The sequence below is a fragment of the Scyliorhinus torazame genome, chromosome 6 (assembly GCF_047496885.1).
Source record: "Scyliorhinus torazame isolate Kashiwa2021f chromosome 6, sScyTor2.1, whole genome shotgun sequence".
NCBI classification, from domain to species: domain Eukaryota; kingdom Metazoa; phylum Chordata; class Chondrichthyes; order Carcharhiniformes; family Scyliorhinidae; genus Scyliorhinus; species Scyliorhinus torazame.
In genome coordinates this window covers 58,676,990-58,698,916 of record NC_092712.1, presented here as the reverse complement: position 1 = coordinate 58,698,916, position 21,927 = coordinate 58,676,990, and the positions used below count along the sequence as shown (strand labels likewise).

The window sequence follows — 21,927 nt, the reverse complement described above, 5'->3', positions numbered from 1 at the left end:
CAGAACTAGGGGTCATAGATTTAGGGGAAGGGGTAAACCTTTTAGGCCTCAGGTGAGGAGAAATTTCTTCACCCAGAGAGTGGTGGATCTGTGGAATTTGCTACCACAAAAAGTAGTTGAGGCGAAAACATTGTGTAATTTCAAGAATGAATTAGATTTAGCCCCAGGGATCAAGGGATATGGTGGCTTGGGGAAGGTGGGATCAGGGTATTGAACTCTATCAGCCATGAATATAATGAATGGTGGAGCAGGCTCGAAGGGCTGAATGTCCTCCTCCTGCTTCTATTTTCTATGTATGTATTATCTTTGGAAATGAGGCTAAAATGCTGGTTATTGGGGAGAGAAATTGTGATTTTGCGGGGAATGTGCAGGGCGGGTCATTGGGAGGAATGGGTGGACAGGCTAATGGCCAATAATTTGAATGACTGGCTAGGGAGGCTGGAGGTGAGGCATTTCTAAGAAAATGCAATCAAGTGAAAAGAATTTAAGGAAAAAGAGCCCAGAAAATAATGGCAGTTTTAGAAATCTCTATTTACCTATGCTAGCAGACTAAATGGTACAATTTTAAAGGGGATGCAAGAACAGAAAAATATGGGGTGCTTGTGCACCAATCTTAGGAGGTGATAAGACTGATTAATAGAGCAATCAAGAAACCATGAGGGATTCTAGGCGTAAGTAGAAGCATGGAAATAATACTTAACCTGCATAAAAACACTAATTTGACCCTGACTGGGTGTCCAATTCTGGACCCTATGTTTAGGAAGGATGTGAAGGCAATGGAGAGGATACAGAAGATATTTACAAAATGATCCAGTGATGGGGGTGGGGGTGGTTGCAGTTATATGGAAAGAGTGAGTAGCTGGCGGTTGTTCTCCTAGGAACAGAGTGGGGCAAGAGAAGATTTGATAGATGTTTAAAATCATGAAGGATTTAGATAGAGACAATAAGGATGAAGGGTCTATAACCAGGGGGAGACTGTAAGGTGATTAAACCAAGAACCAGAGGTGACATGAACATTTTTTCACACAATGAAGTTAGAATTTGGAAAGCACTTTCTGATATGGATTCAGCAGTAGCCTTTTGAAAAAGAATTGGCTGAATACTTGGAAGGAGAAAAATTGACGAGAAAAGGGTAATGAGCAGGGAAATGAGACTAACTGGATTGCTCTTCCGCTGCCGTAGACTTGATGGGCTGAATAGATCCTTCTGAGCTGAAGAATTTTTTGATGCTTTAAATCTAACGTACCTCAGACAATGGAGGCTGTAGAACTTGGGTTGCTCCACAGTGACACTCTGTGGCCAGAGCCTGCAACCTTATGCACATTATACATTTCTTTAATGTTACCTCTGTAACTGTTATGCAAGAACTGTAGTTTAAGCAACTAAAGTTACAAAGCTCCTAATATTGAAATGGTATATCGCAAAACCACTACCGGTGGAACTGCTACAGATAAAAGTAGAGACTAGAGGGTTTCCCACAGACATTGTGGACAACATGTCTGTTTTCCACCGGGATTATTAAAGACCAGCTCAATTTTTAAAAAATTCTGCCCTCTGCTGAAACCCAAATAATGCTTATTTCCAACGGGCCAGTCACTAGTCGTTGGAAATGAGAAGACTGATTAAATTGTTTGTCCCTCTATCGGCAGATATCTGTAAAATGCAGAGAGTGACACAAGAAAGAAGTTGCATTTATGCTTTTTACGCCTTCAGAATGTCTCAAATCTCTTTACAGCCAAAAATCTGCTTTTTAAGTGTATACAGTATCACTTTGGAAGCAAAGGCAGCCGGCAATTTTTATGTAGCAATGTCACACAAACAACACTCAATCTTGGAGCTCTGTTGGCTCAATCTCGGGGCTCTGCTTATGAACCGTTTCAAGTTGGCTGTCAATTTTATGACTTGATTGTTTATTTGACATTCTACTTTGTAAATTTATTCCTGTCAGTCTATTATGTAATGAAAGCAAAAAATAATGCTGGAAATATTGAGAAAGGCAGGCAGAATCTGTGGAGAGAGAAATAGTTCTCGTCTCAGGCTGATGACTTGGCTGATTGGAGGAAGGATTTGGATACAGGAACAAAGATGTCTTACTGCAACTGTACAGGGCCTTGCAGAGATCACACCTGGAGTATTGTGTGCCATTTCGATCTTCTTGTCTAAGAAAGGATATACTTGTCATAGAGGGAGTGCAATGAAGGTTCACCAGAATGATTTCTGGGATGGCCGAATTGTCATATGTGGAGAGATTGGATTGATGGGGCCTGTATTCACTGGAATTTAGAAGAATGAGAGGGGATCTAATTGAAAGGTGTAAATTTCTGACAGGACTGGATAGACTGGGTGCAGCAGTGTTGTTTCCTCCGGCTTGTGGTGGTCAGGAAGAAGGTGTCACAGTCTGAGGATGCGGGGTAAGCTATTTAAGACTGAAATAAGGAGCAACATCTTTACTCCGAGAGTGGCGAACCTGTTGATTTCTCTACCATAGAAGGCTGTGGAGGCCAAGTCGCTGAATATATTTAAGAAGGAAATAGATTTCTAGACTCTGTCGAGGGATTTGGGGAGAGCATGGGCGTATGATGTTCAGCCATGATCATGTTGAATGGCGGAACAGGCTGGAAGGATTAAATGGCCGTCTCCTCCTATTTCCTTTTTTTCTATCACAGGAATGTTGAACCTTTTTTCAAAAGGATTATCGGATTTCAGGGAACTGACTTACTAAAATATCTGTTTCATCTCATTACAGCCTCAATATTGACCTTGTTGAAGTTCAGAAGGCGCAGTTTGTTGACCAGGTATTTGGTTATTTTGGCTAATTTACATTGGCTCTATTTTAAGTAGAAACAAATGGTTATTTTGTAACTTTCCCTTAAAGCAAAATAGGTTTCAAAGTAACCGGAGTTACAAGGAGGGAAATTGGGGAACGTTTGCATTTTGATAGGACTGTGGTGGCTGGTGTTGGTACCACTGCTTTTGGTGTTAATTGTTTTATCCATTCACAGTGGTTCACTTTGGATGAGGTGAGCAGTGGAAAGCTACACTTGAAGTTGGAGTGGCTCTCTCTGCTGCCGATAGCTGAAAAACTGGCTGAGGTAACTAAACACTTTGTACATCAAGTTAAATTTAGTTTTTTTCACTTCAGATAGTGATTAGATACAAAGTTTATGTCAACGTTTTATGTGTTTTGTCTCCCCCTCCTAAATTTGAAATGGTCGCATTGGGCACAACCTGATAAACCTAAATTGTTTGAGCAGTTCCAATTACTTTTAACTGTGTGTGCCCCATTAGTCTGATTTTAGGCAAGGTGTTTGCATGTGCAGAAGGCACCTTTCTTCAATCTGTACACTGGACTTCTCCAGTTTAACCCCTTACATTTACTGCACCCTACATTTTTTTAAAAACTCAAATAACTTTTGAAAACATATAACTTTAAATATAACTTTTATTATATTCTGGGCACGTTTAACAGGAAAAGTACTGTTGGACCAAAAGACAACAGAGCAGAATTAGGCCATTCGGCCCATCGGGTCTGCTCCGCCATTCAATCATGGCTGATATGTTTCTCATCCCCATTCTCCCACCTTCTCCCCAAGTGGAACCAAGTGTCACATCGGGCGCGACTTCCCGGGTACTTCCCAACAGCCATCCCGGGGTGTCCATATTTAATGGAACTTAGTGCCAGAAATGCTCTCCACGAGCTTCACGGCGGAACTGGCAGTCCCGCCAGCTGATTCAGCTGAACCATGCCCTGTAGCTCTCTGCTAACGAGGGGGAACTGATCATTAATGCTCCTTCAGAACTAACTTCCAGGCAGCACATGACCATGGCACCATGTAGACCTGCTCCGTACTTTGGAGATGCTGTCTTGGCCATGTTTATGGAGGTGAGGCAGGACACCCTATTCTCTTGAGGGGGTCAGAGAACCAGCAACAGGACCGCCAATGCTGCTTGGGAGGCAGTGGCAGCAGCTGTCAGTTCGGGCAGAGTGACCAGGAGGACCACTGTCCAATGTCGGAAGACCTTCGGCCGAAAGGGTCAGTTAACACCGACCACCCCTATCATCAGTCCTGCCTGTCAGCCCCCCTGACCTCCGGAAACACTTTCCCCCACCTACTCAACATGTCGGTGGCACCTCACAACCCCCAGCCACCCACCCTGGCACACAGAAGCACAACCCCTCTGAGCCCAGGAGCGGTGCCCACACACGGCACCTGGCATAGACCCTCCCCGATGCATCAAGTGTGCAGCTCACAATGCTCCCTTTCTGCCCCTGCAAGAGACGTTGGTTGACCCCAACATGCAGGAAAGGGCCCCGGTGGGCGGCGAGGCTCCGGGCAGCAGAGTCCTCACCCCCTCTGAGGAGTGGGCCCTGGAAAGCACGGGGTTGGCCGAGGAGAGAGCGGTCACTGACAGAAAGGTTGGCCTGTGCTGCAGAGGTGAGAATCCACTGCCCCTTCACCCAGGTGACCTGCCTGAAGTGAGTTGTTCATGTCAGACAAAATGATCCTTCCCTCCCACTGACCATATATCCATTCTCTCGTTGGATCTCCACCTGCCACCAACAGAACATTGCGGAGCACAGCTCCAAGGAGACCACCCATCGACGTATCACAACTATCATCCCCACCTTCTACCAGCACAGAGACGCACACCTTGGTGGGTGACATTAGTGGACAGGCTTTTGGGGCACAATCTGGTGAGCACCTCACAGTTGCTGATGCAGATCAGGTGGAGGCAAGAACATCCAAGGGAGTCAGCAGTCGGAGGTCTGCTGGATCCCAGGACTCAGCTGGGTCACAGTCAGATGCGGAGCCTCTGGGCACGGTTAGCCCGGAGCTAATACAGATGCTTGGACACGGCCTTGACATTCAGGAGGGGATGTCAGCAACACTCTGGCGAATGCACAGCCGATTGGAGGAGTCCCAACGGCTACGGGAGCAGGAGATGGTGCTGGCACTGTGTCGCACCAAGGCCAACACTGCTAGGGTGGCAACCGCAGTGGAAAGCCTGGAGCACGACATCAACATCATGAGTGGTGGTGTCTAAGGCATGGCACAGTCTGTGTCGACCATCGGCTGAGGGCCTCAACATCATATCTCAGTGAGATGTGTCCCAGATACGGGTGGATATTGCGAGGCACTGCAGAGCATTTCCAAATCAGAGGGACGTCCCAGACACAGCTGGTCATTGCCAGGGCAGTGCAGAGCATGGCCCAGTCGCTGAGGAGCATCGCTAAGGGCGTTAACACCATGGTGCAAGCAATGGGGAGGCGCCAGGACCGGCAGAGGCCTCTAGAGCTCACTCCAGCCGCTTCTCCATCCAGTGGAGACCTCCAGGGCCCTACGAGCATCATCTCAGAGGAGGGAGCACTGGAGGCTGATCCCGGGCCTGCCAACGGGGGGACGGCGGCAGCCTCCACCTCGCCCGAAATTCCCTCTTGTGACAGTGTCGCGTCTCAAGATCAGCGGGCAGAACAGGATGGCAAGGTGATGCCAGTGTCACCGATAAGTCGGCAGTGGCCCTGCACCTCCAGGCCCACCAGAGAACGTTTGCTGGCACATCAAAGGACACTGGGCACGAGAAGCAGCCGGCTGCATCCTCCTCTGACGTGCTTCCTGGGGATACACTTAAGTAGCAGTAGAGCACAGACGATAAAGATGCTTGAAGATCACTGAGTGGGGTGGCGGTTTACACCATCTGTACCTAGAGAAAATGGGAGCTTCGAATGTTCTCTATTAAAACACGTTACACCTGATACATGTGAAGCCTCGGTCATGTTATTCTTCACAGTGGGCCTGCCCCCCAGTCTCCCCCACCCCACTCCGCATTGTCCCCTGGGCCGAGTGGTCCCACAACAAGAGCCCCTGATGGAGACCCCGTGCAGGTGCTGGGTGTGAGCGTGCAGAAAGACATGGACTTTGGCATAAGCTGAGGAGCACCTCGGGGGGGCGAGGGGGGCTCCTCCTCAGATGAGGCCACATGTCGCTCCACAGTAGACCACCACAATGCGGGAGACCCTCTGGGGGCAGTACTGCAGTGCACCACCAGCGTAGTCCAGGCATCAAAACCACATTTTCAGCTGTCCGATGCACTGCTCGGTGACAGCACAGATAGCAGCATCGGCCTTGTTATATTGGGTCTCCACTTTGTTCTCCAGCCTCCAAATTGGCCAGGACCTCAGCAGGTACCCCTTGGCCCCCAAGAGCCAACCCATCATCCTGGGGTGGTCCTTGAAGACGCCGAGGATCTCTGATGTCCCAGGATGTAGTTGTCATGCCCGCTCCCTGGAAGAACATAAGAACTAGGAACAGGAGTAGGCCATCTGGCCCCTCGAGCCTGCTCTGCCATTTAATGAGATCATGGCTGACCTTTGTGGACTCAGCTCCACTCTCCGACCCGTACACCATATCCCCGAATCCCTTTATTCTTTAGAAAGGTATCTATCTTTTTCTTAAAAACGTTTAAAGAAGGAGCCCTAACTGCTTCACTGGGCTAGGAATTCCAGAGATTCACAACACTTTGGGTGAAGAAGTTCCTCCTAAACTCGGTCTTAAATCTACTTCCCCTTACTTTGAGGCTATGCCCCCTAGTTCTGCTTTCCCCGACCAGTGGAAACAACCTGCCCGCATCTATCCTATCTATTCCCTTCATAATCTTATATGTTTCAATAAGATCCCCCCGCATCCTCCTAAACTCCAATGAGTACAGTCCCAGTCTACTCAACCTCTCGTCATAATCTAATCCCCTCAACTCTGGGATCAACCTAGTGAATCTCCTCTGCACTCCCTCCAGTGCCAATATGTCCTTTCTCAGGTAAGGAGACCAAAACTGAACACAATACTCCAGATGTGGCCTCACCAACACCCTATACAATTTCAGCATAACCTCACTAGTCTTGAACTCCATCCCTCTAGTAATGAAAGACAAAACTCGATTAGCCTTCTTAATCACCTGTTGCACCTGCACACCAACTTTTTGCGACTCGTGTACCAGCACACCCAGGTCCCTCTGCACAGCAGCATGTTTTAACATCTTACCGTTTAAATAATAATCCATTTTGCTGTTATTCCTCCCAAAATGGATAGCCTCACACTTGGCAACATTGAATTCCATCTGCCAGACCCTAGCCCATTCACCTAACCTATCCAAATCCTTCTGCAGACTTCTGGTATCCTCTGCACATTTTGCTTTACCACTCATCTTAGTGTCGTCTGTAAACTTTGACACATTGCACTTGGTCCCGAACTCCAAATCATCTATGTGTGCACATACGTGCATGGTCCAGAGGCGGTGGTCGCACACGAATTGAACATTCAGGGAGTGGATCCCTTCCTGATGCTCCGGTACATGCGAGGTGACATACATGCCATTTGCTACCCCGAGGTGACATACATGCCATTTGCTACCCCCGAGGTGGCATACATGCCATCTGCTACCCCTTGGTCTAGGGAATCCTGGAGGTGGCAGAGAATCCTGCAACCCAGGCATCTTTGAGCTTGTTCCAGCTCTAAGTTAACATAGTCAGTTGCCCAGGCATACAGGGCATCCATGACTTCCTGGATACACTGTGGACTGTGGCTTAGGTAATGCCACACCAGTCCCAGCTCGAGCCTTGGAATGAGCTGGTTGCATAAAGGTTCAGAGCTGTGTTGACCTTCACAGCCACCAGGCTGCCAAGTCCACAAGTGCCGCAACATCTCCTTGTTGAGCTGGAGACTCCTGCGGCACACACTGTGAATGACCTCCTCGAATGACCAACGACGCCCGTACACATTGGACTGCTGTTGGCGCTCCCGCCAGGTCCCTCCTCAGCCTGGATCTGCAGGGTGTGTTGCGGCCCCCTGTACATGGAGTGCCACTTCTAGTCTGCATTGACACGACTGCCACTTTCTCTGGCATTTGGCTGCCTGAACTGCCACCAGCACAGCGAGGGCTGCTGCTGTAGGGTCACCAACACCATCCATCTTGGTTGCTGTAAGGAACTGGGGAAGGAGAAAGACCAGCAATCAGTTAAGGCGTCCAACCCAGGACCCTCAAATCCCCCAAGCCTCCCTGCCCTTACATGTCCTGCCTTCTCTGAGTGCCATCCACCAAGCTTGTTGTGCTGGAAAACCTCGCTCTGCACTTTTATCCCGGTCACAGCAGGAGCCCCGAGACCTCAGAACTCTGCCAAGAGCATTAGGGAGCCCGTGCTCTGGTGCCCTCCCCTGAACCATGCATTCACCACCAGTGCTGAAGCCCAACTCTAGAGTGTTTGATTGTTCACCCGCCTCTATGGTGCTGACGCTTCCAGTGTTGAGGCAAAGTTTCCAGGCCTCACCGTTTGATTGGAATGCTGGGCAATAATCATGGTTTGACATGACATGTGTACCCTGACGTGGCATGTGTACCCACAAGAATGCACTTGAGAGCTGTGCAGTGCTTGCATAACTAACAATGCCAGTTCCTTAATAGCAATAGCCTTCACCTGTGCAGCCAAAGGCTTTTCACAGCCAAAGGAAGTTAAAGTGACTTCAGCATATAACCACAAACCGAGCTCTGTCCTGGAAATGCCTGGTAGGATAGACAAGCAACAGCTGTTATTGCTCCAGTTATGGGTGTGGGGGATGACCTGCAGTCCCCGCAGACGCTGAACTACCCCCCCCCTCCCCACAGCCTGGGTTAACCCCCACCCCCAAGCACTGAGGCGGTAATCCGAGTGCGCCTGGGCTCCATTCCAGGGTTTGGAAATGGCTACTCGTCTCCTCTGCTCCGCTCCCCATAGCAGCTATTGCGCTAGCTTCCTGGTTTAAAATGCGAGTGCTTCACGGCGCCCCCACGACCACTTGCTGAGAAGCTGGTTAGTTCCCAGGAGGCCGTTAGATTGGGCTTCCATCTCGCTAATAAGATTGCTCTTAACTGGTCTCAATTTGTGTCTTACCACGTCTGAGCGAGATGCGGAACCTGCCAGATTAGATCACAAACCGGTCCTGATTTTGGCCTTTCCCACGATTTAACCGACGGGCACGAATCCACGCCGAGTGCAACGTGGCTGTTAAATCGCCCACTCTTTCCACAGAAGTCAGAGTGAACTCAGTGGGCTAAATTTTACAATCCTCACAGGGGCTCGAAGTGGCGGCTTTAAAATTAGGCACCACCGCTCACCCATGGGCCATTTTGAGGCCCTTTCAACAGCCACTGAAGGACCTCCTTCTGCCGCCCAACCGCTGTGATTTTTCCAACAACAGGGGAGGCCTATACCAAATAGGGGGGGCAGTGGTGTAGTCATATTGTCATTGGACTAGTAATCTAGAGTCCCAGGGGCTCCAGGTGCAAATCCCATCATGGCAGATTGTGAAATTTGAATGTAAATGTTGACTGTTGTTAAAACCCACCTGGTGTGACCTACATGTGACTCCAGAGCCACAGCAAGGTGTTTGTCTCTTAAATTCTCCCTCAAGGACAATTGGGGATGGGCTATAAATGCAGACCCAGCCAATGTCGCCCACATCGTATGAAAGAATGTTCAAGTTATTAATTCCCGTCTTCCAATCCTCTCACCCGGTTGCTGGCCTCCTTTCACCCCCCCCCCCCCCCCCCCCCCTTTCTCTTCGCTGTAGCTTGCCAATATGGCCCCAGTATGTCCCCATTCTCAATGGTGTTGCTGGGATAATGTAAACAAGTGTGAGGTTATCCGTTTTGGACCAAAAAAGGATAGAACAGTGTACTTTCTAAATACGAAGAAGTTGGGTACAGTGGCTGTCCAATGAGACTTGGGGGTTCTGGTGCTGAGATCCTTTAAATGCCACGAACAAAGTGCAGAAAATAATCAAAAAGGCTAATGGAATGCTAGCCTTTATATCTGGAGGCTTGGAGAATAGAGACATGGGCTATGCTGCAGCAATACAAAACCCGGGTTGGACCTCACCTGAAGTTCTGTGAGCAGCAGTTCTGGGTACTGCACCTTAGGAAGGTTATTTTGGCCTTGGAGGGAGTGCAACATAGGTTTTACAAAAATGATACCTGGATTACAGGGGTTAGATTACACAATTTAGGCCTGTTTGCACTGGAATTTAGAAGTTCTTTTTTAAACATTTCTTTATTCTCCTTTTTCGCATTTTCTCCCAAATTTACACCCACCAACAGTAAACAATAATCAGCAACAAATATGTCAATCCCCATATCGATAACACCGATCCCATCCTCCCACCAAACACCAAACATTAGCCCGCATGTTCACATAAACAAATGACAAAAAGGAATCAGGAATCACCCATGGCCACCATTAACACCCATCGCCACCCCCACCCCACCTTCACCCCAACTAATGTTCGATGTTATCCAGTTCTTGAAAGTGCATAATGAATAATGCCCATGAATTATAGAACTCCTCCATCCTTACCCTCAATTCAAACTTAAACTTCTCAAGAGTCACGATTTCCAACTGGTCCCCCCGCCACGCCAAGGCACATGGTGGAGAGGCTGCTCTCCAACCCATCAGGATCTGCCTTCGGGTGATCAACACGGCGAAGGCTACGACATCTGCCTCCGCACCCGTTTCCAACCCTGGCTGGTCCGACACCCCGATTATGGCCACCCGGGGGCCCGGGTCCAGTTTCACGTGCACCACTTTAGAAATTACCCTAAAAACCTCCTTCCATTAATCCTCTAGCTTTGGACAGAACCAAAACATATGAATGTGATTAGCGGGTCCCCCTCCGCAACGTTCACGCACATCTTCAACTCCTTCAAAGAATCGGCTCATCCTCGCCCTCGTGAGGAGTGCTCTGTATACCACCTTCAGCTGTATCAGCCCCAACCGTGCGCACAAGGTGGAGGCATTCACTCTCCGGAGCACCTCACACCAGAACCCCTCCTCCATGTCCTCTCTGAACTCTTCCTCCCACTTTGCTTTGATCCCTTCCGGTGGTGCCTTCTCTTCCTCCAAAATACCTCTGTAGACCGCTGACACTACCCCCTTCTCCAGTTCCCCTGTCGTCAGCACCTCCTCCAGCAATGTGCAGGCTGGCTCCTCAGGGAAGTTCTGTATCTCCTTTCTGGCAAAATCTTGAACCTGCATGTATCTAAACATTTCCCCCTGCTCCAGCCCATACTTCGCTTCCAGCTCCTTCAATCCTGCAAACCGACCCCTAATAAACAAATCTTTCAGTGTCTTAATCCTTCTCCTCCCATTTCCGAAAATTTCCATCCTACCTCCCTGGCTCAAATTTGTGGTTCCCCCGAATCGGCATTTCCCTTGACCCTGCCCCCAACCCGAAGTGTTGGAGAAACTGCCTCCAAATTCTCGATTAAGCTATTATTACCAGACTCCCTGAGTACTTCCCCGGGGCTATCTGGAGCGGCGCTTTTGCTAGTGCTTTCAATCCCGACCCCCTGCACAAACTCTCCTCCATTCTGACCTATTGGGAATCAACCTGTCTTACCCAGTTCCGTACCTTCTCCACATTCGCTGCCCAGTAGTAATATATCAGGTTCGGAAGACCCAAACCCCGTGCCTGCCTTCCCCTCTGTAGTAGCACCTTTCTAACTCTGGCCACCTTCCCTCCCCATATGAACAATGTAATCCTTCCCTCAATCTCTCTGAAAAAAGCCTTTGGCAGGAAAATCGGCAGACATTGGAAAATAAACAGAAATCGTGGCAACACGTTCATTTTAACCGCCTGTACCCGACCCGCCAGTGACATAGGGAGACCATCCCACCTTGCCAGATCAGCTTTCACTCTCCCCACCAAACTAGAAATGTTGTACCTGCGGAGCTCCCCCCACTCCCGTGCAACCTGCACCCCCAGGTACCTAAAGTGAGTCCCTGCCCTACGGAATGGCAGCCCACCCAACCCCTGTCCCCATATCTAACCATGATACCACAAAATACTCACTCTTGTCTAGATTCAGCTTGTACCCCGAGAAAGACCCAGATACTCTCAGCAGCTCCAATATTCCTCCTATCGACACACTCGGTACCGACATGTATAACGACATAGGTAGGAAAGGGGACAAGGATGTCAGGCAGGCTTTCAGGGAGCTAGGATGGAAGCTCAGAACTAGAACAAACAGAGTTGTTATCTCTGGGTTGTTGCCCGTGCCACGTGATAGTGAGATGAGGAATAGGGAGAGAGAGCATTTAAACACGTGGCTACAGGGATGGTGCAGGCGGGAGGGATTCAGATTTCTGGATAACTGGGGCTCTTTCTGGGGAAGGTGGGACCTCTACAGACAGGATGGTCTACATCTGAACCTGAGGGGCACAAATATCCTGGGGGGGAGATTTGTTAGTGCTCTTTGGGGGGGTTTAAACTAATGCAGCAGGGGCATGGGAACCTGGATTGTAGTTTTAGGGTAAGGGAGAATGAGAGTATAGAGGTCAGGAGCACAGATTTGACGTCGCAGGAGGGGGCCAGTGTTCAGGTAGGTGGTTTGAGGTGTGTCTACTTCAATGCCAGGAGTGTACGAAACAAGGTAGGGGAACTGGCAGCATGGGTTGGTACCTGGGACTTCGATGTTGTGGCCATTTCGGAGACATGGATAGAGCAGGGACAGGAATGGATGTTGCAGGTTCCGGGGTTTAGGTGTTTTAGTAAGCTCAGAGAAGGAGGCAAAAGAGGGGGAGGTGTGGCGCTGCTAGTCAAGAGCAGTATTACGGTGGCGGAGAGGATGCTAGATGGGGACTCTTCTTCCGAGGTAGTATGGGCTGAAGTTAGAAACAGGAAAGGAGAGGTCACCCTGTTGGGAGTTTTTTATAGGCCTCCTAATAGTTCTAGGGATGTAGAGGAAAGGATGGCGAAGATGATTCTGGATATGAGCGAAAGTAACAGGGTAGTTATTATGGGAGACTTTAACTTTCCAAATATTGACTGGAAAAGATATAGCTCGAGTACAATAGATGGGTCGTTTTTTGTACAGTGTGTGCAGGAGGGTTTCCTGAAACAATATGTTGACAGGCCAACAAGAGGCGAGGCCACGTTGGATTTGGTCTTGGGTAATGAACCAGGCCAGGTGTTGGATTTGGAGGTAGGAGAGCACTTTGGGGACAGTGACCACAATTCGGTGACGTTTACGTTAATGATGGAAAGGGATAAGTATACACCGCAGGGCAAGAGTTATAGCTGGGGGAAGGGCAATTATGATGCCATTAGATGTGACTTGGGGGGGATAAGGTGGAGAAGTAGGCTGCAAGTGTTGGGCACACTGGATAAGTGGGGCTTGTTCAAGGATCAGCTACTGCGTGTTCTTGATAAGTATGTACCGGTCAGACAGGGAGGAAGGCGTCGAGCGAGGGAACCGTGGTTTACCAAGGAAGTGGAATCTCTTGTTAAGAGGAAGAAGGAGGCCTATTTGAAGATGAAGTGTGAAGTTTCGGTTGGGGCGATGGATAGTTACAAGGTAGCGAGGAAGGATCTAAAGAGAGAGCTAAGACGAGCAAGGAGGGGACATGAGAAGTATTTGGCAGGAAGGATCAAGGAAAACCCAAAAGCTTTCTATAGGTATGTCAGGAATAAGCGAATGACTAGGGAAAGAGTAGGACCAGTCAAGGACAGGGATGGGAAATTGTGTGTGGAGTCTGAAGAGATAGGCGAGATACTAAATGAATATTTTTCGTCAGTATTCACTCAGGAAAACGATAATGTTGTGGAGGAGAATGCTGAGCCCCAGGCTAATAGAATAGATGGCATTGAGGTACGTAGGGAAGAGGTGTTGGCAATTCTGGACAGGCTGAAAATAGATAAGTCCCCGGGACTTGATGGGATTTATCCTAGGATTCTCTGGGAGGCCAGGGAAGAGATTGCTGGACCTTTGGCTTTGATTTTTATGTCATCATTGGCTACAGGAATAGTGCCAGAGGACTGGAGGACAGCAAATGTGGTCCCTTTGTTCAAAAAAGGGAGCAGAGACAACCCCGGCAACTATAGACCGGTGAGCCTCACGTCTGTAGTGGGTAAAGTCTTGGAGGGGATTATAAGAGACCAGATTTATAATCATCTAGATAGGAATAATATGATTAGGGATAGTCAGCATGGCTTTGTGAAGGGTAGGTCATGCCTCACAAACCTTATTGAGTTCTTTGAGAAGGTGACTGAACAGGTAGACGAGGGTAGAGCAGTTGATGTGGTGTATATGGATTTCAGCAAAGCGTTTGATAAGGTTCCCCACGGTAGGCTATTGCAAAAAATACGGAGGCTGGGGATTGAGCGTGATTTAGAGATGTGGATCAGAAATTGGCTAGCTGAAAGAAGAGAGAGGGTGGTGGTTGATGTGAAATGTTCAGAATGGAGTACAGTCACAAGTGGAGTACCACAAGGATCTGTTCTGGGGCCGTTGCTGTTTGTCATTTTTATCAATGACCTAGAGGAAGGCGCAGAAGGGTGGGTGAGTAAATTTGCAGACGATACTAAAGTCGGTGGTGTTGTCGATAGTGTGGAAGGATGTAGCAGGTTACAGAGGGATATAGATAAGCTGCAGAGCTGGGCTGAGAGGTGGCAAATGGAGTTTAATGTAGAGAAGTGTGAGGTGATTCACTTTGGAAGGAATAACAGGAATGCAGAATATTTGGCTAATGGTAAAGTTCTTGAAAGTGTGGATGAGCAGAGGGATCTAGGTGTCCATGTACATAGATCCCTGAAAGTTGCCACCCAGGTTGATAGGGTTGTGAAGAAGGCCTATGGAGTGTTGGCCTTTATTGGTAGAGGGATTGAGTTCCGGAGTCGGGAGGTCATGTTGCAGCTGTACAGAACTCTGGTACGGCCGCATTTTGAGTATTGCGTACAGTTCTGGTCACCGCATTATAGGAAGGACGTGGAGGCTTTGGAGCGGGTGCAGAGGAGATTTACCAGGATGTTGCCTGGTATGGAGGGAAAATCTTATGAGGACAGGCTGATGGACTTGAGGTTGTTTTCGTTAGAGAGAAGAAGGTTAAGAGGAGACTTAATAGAGACATACAAAATGATCAGGGGGTTGGATAGGGTGGACAGTGAGCGCCTTCTCCCGCGGATGGATATGGCTGGCACGAGGGGACATAACTTTAAACTGAGGGGTAATAGATATAGGATAGAGGTCAGCGGTAGGTTCTTTACGCAAAGAGTAGTGAGGCCGTGGAATGCCCTACCTGCTACAGTAGTGAACTCGCCAACATTGAGGGCATTTAAAAGTTTATTGGATAAACATATGGATGATAATGGCATAGTGTAGGTTAGATGGCTTTTGTTTCGGTGCAACATCGTGGGCCGAAGGGCCTGTACTGCGCTGTATTGTTCTATGTTCTATAACAGCAAGTCATCGGCATATAAGGACACCCTACGCTCTATTCCCCCCCCCCCACTATTCCTTTCCATACCCCCGAACTTCTTAATGCGATGGCCAACTGCTCAATCGCGTGTGCAAACAGCAGGGGGGACATAGGACATCCCTGTCTAGGCCCACGGTGGAGAGAAAGGTATCTCGAGCTGATGTTGTTTGTGCGGACACTCGCCCTCGGCTCCTTATATAGTAGCTTTACCCAATTCACAAATCTTGGTCCAATCCCAAACCGCTCCCGAACTGCCATCAAGTACCCCCATTCTACCCGGTCGAACGTCTTCTCAGCGTCCAATGCCACAACCACCTCTGTTTCCTTCCCCTCTGCTGGTGCCATAAAGACGTTCAATACCCTTCTAATGTTTGAAAAGAGCTACCTCCCTCTTTCGAACCCCGTCTGATCCTCACCTATCACCTTCAGGAGGCACTCCTCCAACCTATCCGCCAGTACCTTCGCCAGTACTTTTGCGTCCACATTCAGAAGTTGGAATTTAGAAGTTAGGGGTGATCTGATCAAGTATTCAAGATATTAACAGGGAATGACAGGATAGATAAAGTTAAACTATTCCCATTGGACCGCTTGGGAGAGATGTTAGGAAGCACTTCTTCAGTCAAAGGGTGACAGAGATTTGGAACTTTCTCCCACAAACAACAGTTGAAGCTAGATTAGTTCATTATAAATCTGAGATAGATTTTTGTCCAGACAAATAATAGCATGAGAGACCCACGCCGTCGGGAACTTGGCCGGGTGGGGGACGGAGCATCGGGGGAGAGGGCCTCGGGCAACATCCTGAGCCCGTCGATACGGCGTATGGCATACTCCAAGAGTTTGCCGCTTTGGATAGGGTGGCACATCGTGAAAGCGCGAACATTGATTCTCCAGCTGACCGCTGGACGCAATGTCGGCAACCGGAGAGTCCGCCCATGGAGTTTGGCCACAGATCAGTCATGATCTCATTAAATGGTAGGACAGGCTCGAGGGGCTGAATGGCCTACTCCTGTTACTATGAAAGTGAGCCATTTATTTAGCTGGAAACTGAGAGACAAGACTTCTCTAATGGAGGCAGAAGCTGCACCCTGACCAATACAGGGCCAGCAGCCATTGGCTGCATGGCTGCAGCATGAGCTAGATAAGTGTAGGCAGGCTTGTGTGAATAAACATTTACCCATTTCACAACTTATGCTATGGTGGAAACTTAAATGGCACAAACCTTTAAAACATTTAAATGTTTTAAATCATTTTAAACTGCGTGCAATTTTTAAATGTTCTTCAGAGAGAATAACATGCCAATTTGTAAAATGAGCTTTTCCAAGATGAGAAAGATTGTTCATTAGTAATTATATCAAATTACTCCTTATTGAATAATGCTCATCATTTTTGTTGATTTTTACAGTAAGACTAGTGTGTAAAGGGTTAAATTTACATCAAGTCAGTAATTCTGACTGGAATTCTCTGGCCGTAGGGATTCTCTGTTTCCCCCTAGCAACGCACCGCCCCACCCACAGATGTCCCGACCACGTGGGGTGGCTTCGATGGGAAATCCCAATGTCAAGTGGCGGGAATAGAGAATCCCGCTGCCATCTTTATTGTCACAAGTAGGCTTACATTAGCACTACAATGAAGTTGCCACATTCCAGTGCCTGTTCAAGTATACAGAGGGAGAATACAGAATATCAAGACTTGGAATGTGCTGCCTGAGAGTGTGATAGAGACAGGTTCATTTAAGGTGTTCAAGAGAGAATTGGGTTATTATCTGAAAAGAAAGAGTATGCAGGGTTTCTCGGGGTCGGGGAGTGGCACTAGGTGAATTGCTCATTCGGGGACCCAGAAGACACAACAGGCTGAATGACATCCATCTGTGCAGTAACAATCGTATGATTCTGTGTTAACCAGAAACCCCTTTAAGCTGGCACCAGGAGAGGTGAAATCCAGACCTTTGTTGGCAGCAATCTTCGAGGTCAGTGATGAGCGCTGTCACTTCACCCCTGATCGCAAATATTTGGATCAATAATTCCTTCCACCTACTCTTCCTGAGTATAAAAGGAAGGAAGGTTGGCTTATGATGCATTCACTCTGTTAATTAGTGAGAGAAGTTGGTTAAGTGCAGAGTCTTGTAGTGACTGTAACCTAATTGTTTTAAGTTTGATATTTGATGTGTTTATGCCAATTTGGGTGCAATAAATCAGCACAACATAAAGCTCCATTTATTATTTGTTCTCTAGGCTATGGCCAGCACTAAAGCAATTAAAGGAACAGCCAATGATGGGCTTTCCTCTGCTTTACTCATCATTTATCTGGACTCTGCCAGGAATCTTCCGGTAAGTGGAAATGTATTTATCTCTAAGAATCATTATTTTCTTGCAGTGCTGCACCAATTACTCGTATACTATGATGCATCGTTTTTTTCTGCTTTTTTCACTTGAGATATGTAACTCTCCATTTAAGATCTTCTACCTCTCCACTCTTGGCAACTGGTCAGTAATATACTTGCTGAACATGTTCTGTGTCACAAATACTGGCGGTATGTGCATTTTAGAGTGTCATAAGGTATCTGCTGTACTATTTTTAATCTTTGTTTTAAATTGGGCTCCTGCTTTCAGGTTTCTGAATGGTCTATTATTCATATTTTGACAAGTTAGTATTTCTGAGTGTATGTACTAAATGTCAAGGTTTATGTTTGTTCCTGAACATGTTCTGCTGACTTGTCATCTTTGAATGCTGAAAACACAATTGTCAAAATGACTCTTTGCAATGGAATCCATGTTGTAAGTTCCTTCCCTTACAATGCCAGCAGAAAAATGTGCTTCACAAAATCTGGAATTGTGAAGACAGGGAACCTCTGTCAAGTGGAGTATCTTGATGTGAAAATGGACAATTTTTCTAAGTTTGATGAATTTGATGAAAAATTTTATACAGTGATTGAAAAACCATGTTCTTTTTCTTGTGCATGCAGACACTATTTGACAGGATTATTAAAATCCAAATTGTGCATTGTAAAATATGAAATATATGTAATAGTATTAAATGCATTGGCTGCTATTGATCTCAACCTCTGGCTGTTATTTACAATAAACTGGCTGTTCCTACATTCCATTCTGCCTATCTCTATAGCACGCATCTATGCAACCCTATCACTCTTTGCTTTCTCTTTCACTTCCATCTTCCTTAAGAATGTCTACGAAAGAAACTTTGGGTCTGGATACTTACGAGAAAGGAGAGCAGCAGGACTAGTCTTTTGTGAAAATACTAGCTCAATCTTTAGAGACTTTTTTGTGAGTGCACTATTCTGTTTTGCTTTTTTTTGTGTGTAGTGCTACAGTATGGATTGACACTAATGCAGGAAGCTTATATATTTTGGTTGGAGCCAATTGGCAGAGCATGTTTATTGTGTTGATGCATGCTCTGATATAGAAAACTGATGCGCAATTCCAAAAGTCTTTTTTTTTCAAGAAAACAAAACCTTGAACATAGATTTTCTAGAAAAACGATCTTGCAGGAAGTTTGAGTAACTAAGGGGAATGGGAGGATGGAAGGAAGGACCTGGTTTTTGCTTCCCTTTTTAAAGGGTAGAAACCCCCAATTTGTTGCGAAAGTTAAACACGCAGTTTCCAAGATGAAGAAAATAGATTCATCTTGCTTGTGCAAAATTATAAAGCAGGAAAAACATAAAATGTAATGATTTCTGAATGAAAGAAAGGAAAATTACCATGCAACACTTAACGTGAAATTAGATTATTTTTCTAGTTTGAGAAACACTCATTCCTCAGCCTTTTATTAGAGAATGAACTCCAAAGTCAATCCCCCAATACATAAAATTCAACGAATAATTAATATTTAAATTAAAATCCAGGCTCATTGTTGAGGACATGCAGAAAGCCGTTGCTTTCTGAAGGCAGTGGGTTTCCGTGGAGAAATCCTTGAGTTTGTTTGATGCTAGCTAACTGGTCTCCCAATGCTTTACCAGGATAATGTGAGTGCAAGAAAGGCTGTTTAACTTTGGTGTTTGTCTCAGACAAACCAAGCTAATACTGTCCACATGCATAGACTTTCTGGTATTTTTCGCTAAATCACAAAATACTTCTGGATGAGAAAAGCCAATCTGTTCAAAATTATTCATCCATTAAGAGCAACCCCATTCATTGCAATATTTAATTGTTTTCAATTTTCTTTTAAGGCTGTAAGTGAAATTAGATTCAGCTCCTTCATTGGTACTAATACCACCTGTTACTTTAGTTTTACATTTCCTTTTGGAAATTGTGTAACTTTTAATCATCACCTGTCTGCAAATAAATGTAGTTGCTTTACCACTGGTAACATGTTGGTGTTTCAGAACTTTTTTTAACTCCTTAAATTTGGTTGGCACATGACCTGTTCAGTTTTTAAAAAGCCGTGATTGCTTCACTGTGGTGAAATATTAGCAAACCTATGAATTTTGAGGAAAATGTTTTCGTCTTTTCCAACTTACGCACCCAATTGACTTTTCTTGATACTAACTAAGCAAAATGATTTCTGGGGATCTTTTTGTGCTACACTATATATGTTTTAAATTCCTGCATTTCGTTTCCGTTCAAAAGGTTTCTGGGTGGAATGTTATGCTCATCACTTTGCTATAACAGAATGCTGTTGCTGTATTGCATGTGCAACATTAATCCTCTATGTTCATTTTTTCCTGCCACAAAGCGCAATCCGTTTGAACTTAGCATTGACGGCTTGAGGAAGTCTAATATTTCCAGATCACGGAAGGTAATCTGATAATCGTATACAGAAGACCACACAGAGTCACATTGGGATAACTAGGAAGCAATTGTATTTAGGTCTGGTTTGTCCATTGATGCGATGAAAGTGATAGAAGGGAATTGCTGTCTGTCAATTACTAGCTGATGTTACTCCGTTTAAAATTGTCACTTTAACTTAAGTGCCTTGGGATGTTTTATTACATACAAGGCGCCATATGCAAGTTGTTGTCATGCTATGTGACATCAGCAAAGTTATTAGTTCGTAGGATCATAGAATCCCTGCAGAGCAGAAGGAGGCCATTCGCCCATCAAGTCTGCACTTTAGAAAGACCACCCTACAGAATGAGTCTGAAACCATTTAAAAGTGACAGACAGGGCTCACAGGATTCCTGGGACTGACAATTTACGCTGACCTGGGATAAGGTAGTGACCCCACGCCCTGTCCTCCAGACCTGGCATGCTTTATTGCGAGGGTAGGCATTCTGCAATTTTTGTAAGCCCAGCCAACTTCTCAATGGCTCATGGTTCACAGCTTCTCAGAGAAGTCGTGAACCGTTGTCTCGATTCATAACCTTTTGAAAGGCATGTTCAAAGATCATATCCATACCTCCTTCATTCGGCTCAGTGCCATCTTGTGCCCCACCCACGCCCGTAGCCCCATTTCTCTATTTCAGCTAATGCTCTTCCAACACGGTAGCACAGTGGTTAGCACTGTTACTTCACAGCGCCAGGGTCCCAGGTTCGATTCCCGGCTTGGATCACTGTTTGTGCGGAGTCTGCACGTTCTCCCCATGTCTGCGTGGGTTTCCTCCGGGTGCTCCTTTTTCCTCCCACAATCCCGAAAGACGTGCTGTTGGGTAATTTGGACATTCTGAATTCTCCCTCTGTGTACCCAAACAGGCGCTGGAATGTGGCGACTAGGGACTTTTCGCAGTAACTTCATTGCAGTGTTAATGTAAGCCTATTTGTGACAATGAAGATTATTATAAGTACATATGCACCATGTACATAAGAAATGAGCCATATAATAACAATGGCAAGTGTGGAACTGCTGATTTTTTAAAAAAACACATTCGTTCACGAATCTTCTTTTGATTAAAATAACTGCTGTTCCGACAACCCTATAAGAATTTCAATCAGACAGATGATTAGAGTATCAATAATGCTGGCTTTTACTAAAGCAGGTCCAGCAAGCTTTCTATCTCGAGCCTCGGTAGCCAAATTCTGGCCCCTTATATCTGTGTTTCCCAGTAAAGACATTTGTAGATTAGCTCCAATGGTATGATTGTGATGAATGACTTTAAGGGAAGAGAACATGGAGTGCGAGAGGATAATCAGCTGGGAGGCTTTGTGAGGGCAATATTACTTGCTGATCTTCTGAGTTTCTGGGCTTCGTGACCAGAGTCGTAGACTTTGATGTCCAGCCCTTAGCGTTATGATGACATTTGCCAGCATCCATTTTGTCCGGTGCAGTACTGAGACCAGCTGACATCTTGCCAGGACCATGCGTTACTCCACAGGGAATGATACTGAAGGGTATCCAGAGAAACTAAAATCTAGATAAATTTCTACACTTGGACAAACCAAATACAAATCGGTGACTTTTTGTGGCCTTTCAGTATAATCCATGTTAATTTGCTAACTAACCTGGTGAGTGATTCTTGTGTATTAAAGACAATCTGTCAGGATAGCAGTGATTGTTATATATTTTCTATTATTTCTGAGTTTAAAAAAAGTCAAGATCGAATATGTTTAATGTTATAAATGCTGCAAAGGAGACAAATGAACATTAGAAGTTTTCTCAGGCCTTATATGCCCTGAATTGACTCAAATTGACTTTTCAATAACTAATAGTTCGGACCTTGATAAAAGACACAATTCATAGTTTTAAACTATCTTTAA

The 21,927-nt window shown here is 46.3% G+C and overlaps 1 protein-coding gene across 4 annotated transcripts in view; it reads left to right on the top strand.

Moving 5' to 3' along the window:
- The window catches only part of LOC140424807 (extended synaptotagmin-2-like), a 338,421-nt gene that overhangs the window by 278,285 nt on the left and 38,209 nt on the right, over nucleotides 1-21,927 (top strand). The window contains exons 11-15 of one of the 4 annotated variants that reach the window (XM_072508232.1): nucleotides 2,747-2,795; nucleotides 3,003-3,092; nucleotides 17,512-17,607; nucleotides 18,460-18,561; nucleotides 19,970-20,032. In XM_072508232.1, the coding sequence (XP_072364333.1) occupies nucleotides 2,747-2,795; nucleotides 3,003-3,092; nucleotides 17,512-17,607; nucleotides 18,460-18,561; nucleotides 19,970-20,032 (400 nt within the window). The remainder of the gene's footprint in view (nucleotides 1-2,746; nucleotides 2,796-3,002; nucleotides 3,093-17,511; nucleotides 17,608-18,459; nucleotides 18,562-19,969; nucleotides 20,033-21,927) is intronic. The other 3 variants (XM_072508234.1, XM_072508233.1, XM_072508235.1) reach the window with 3 other exon arrangements.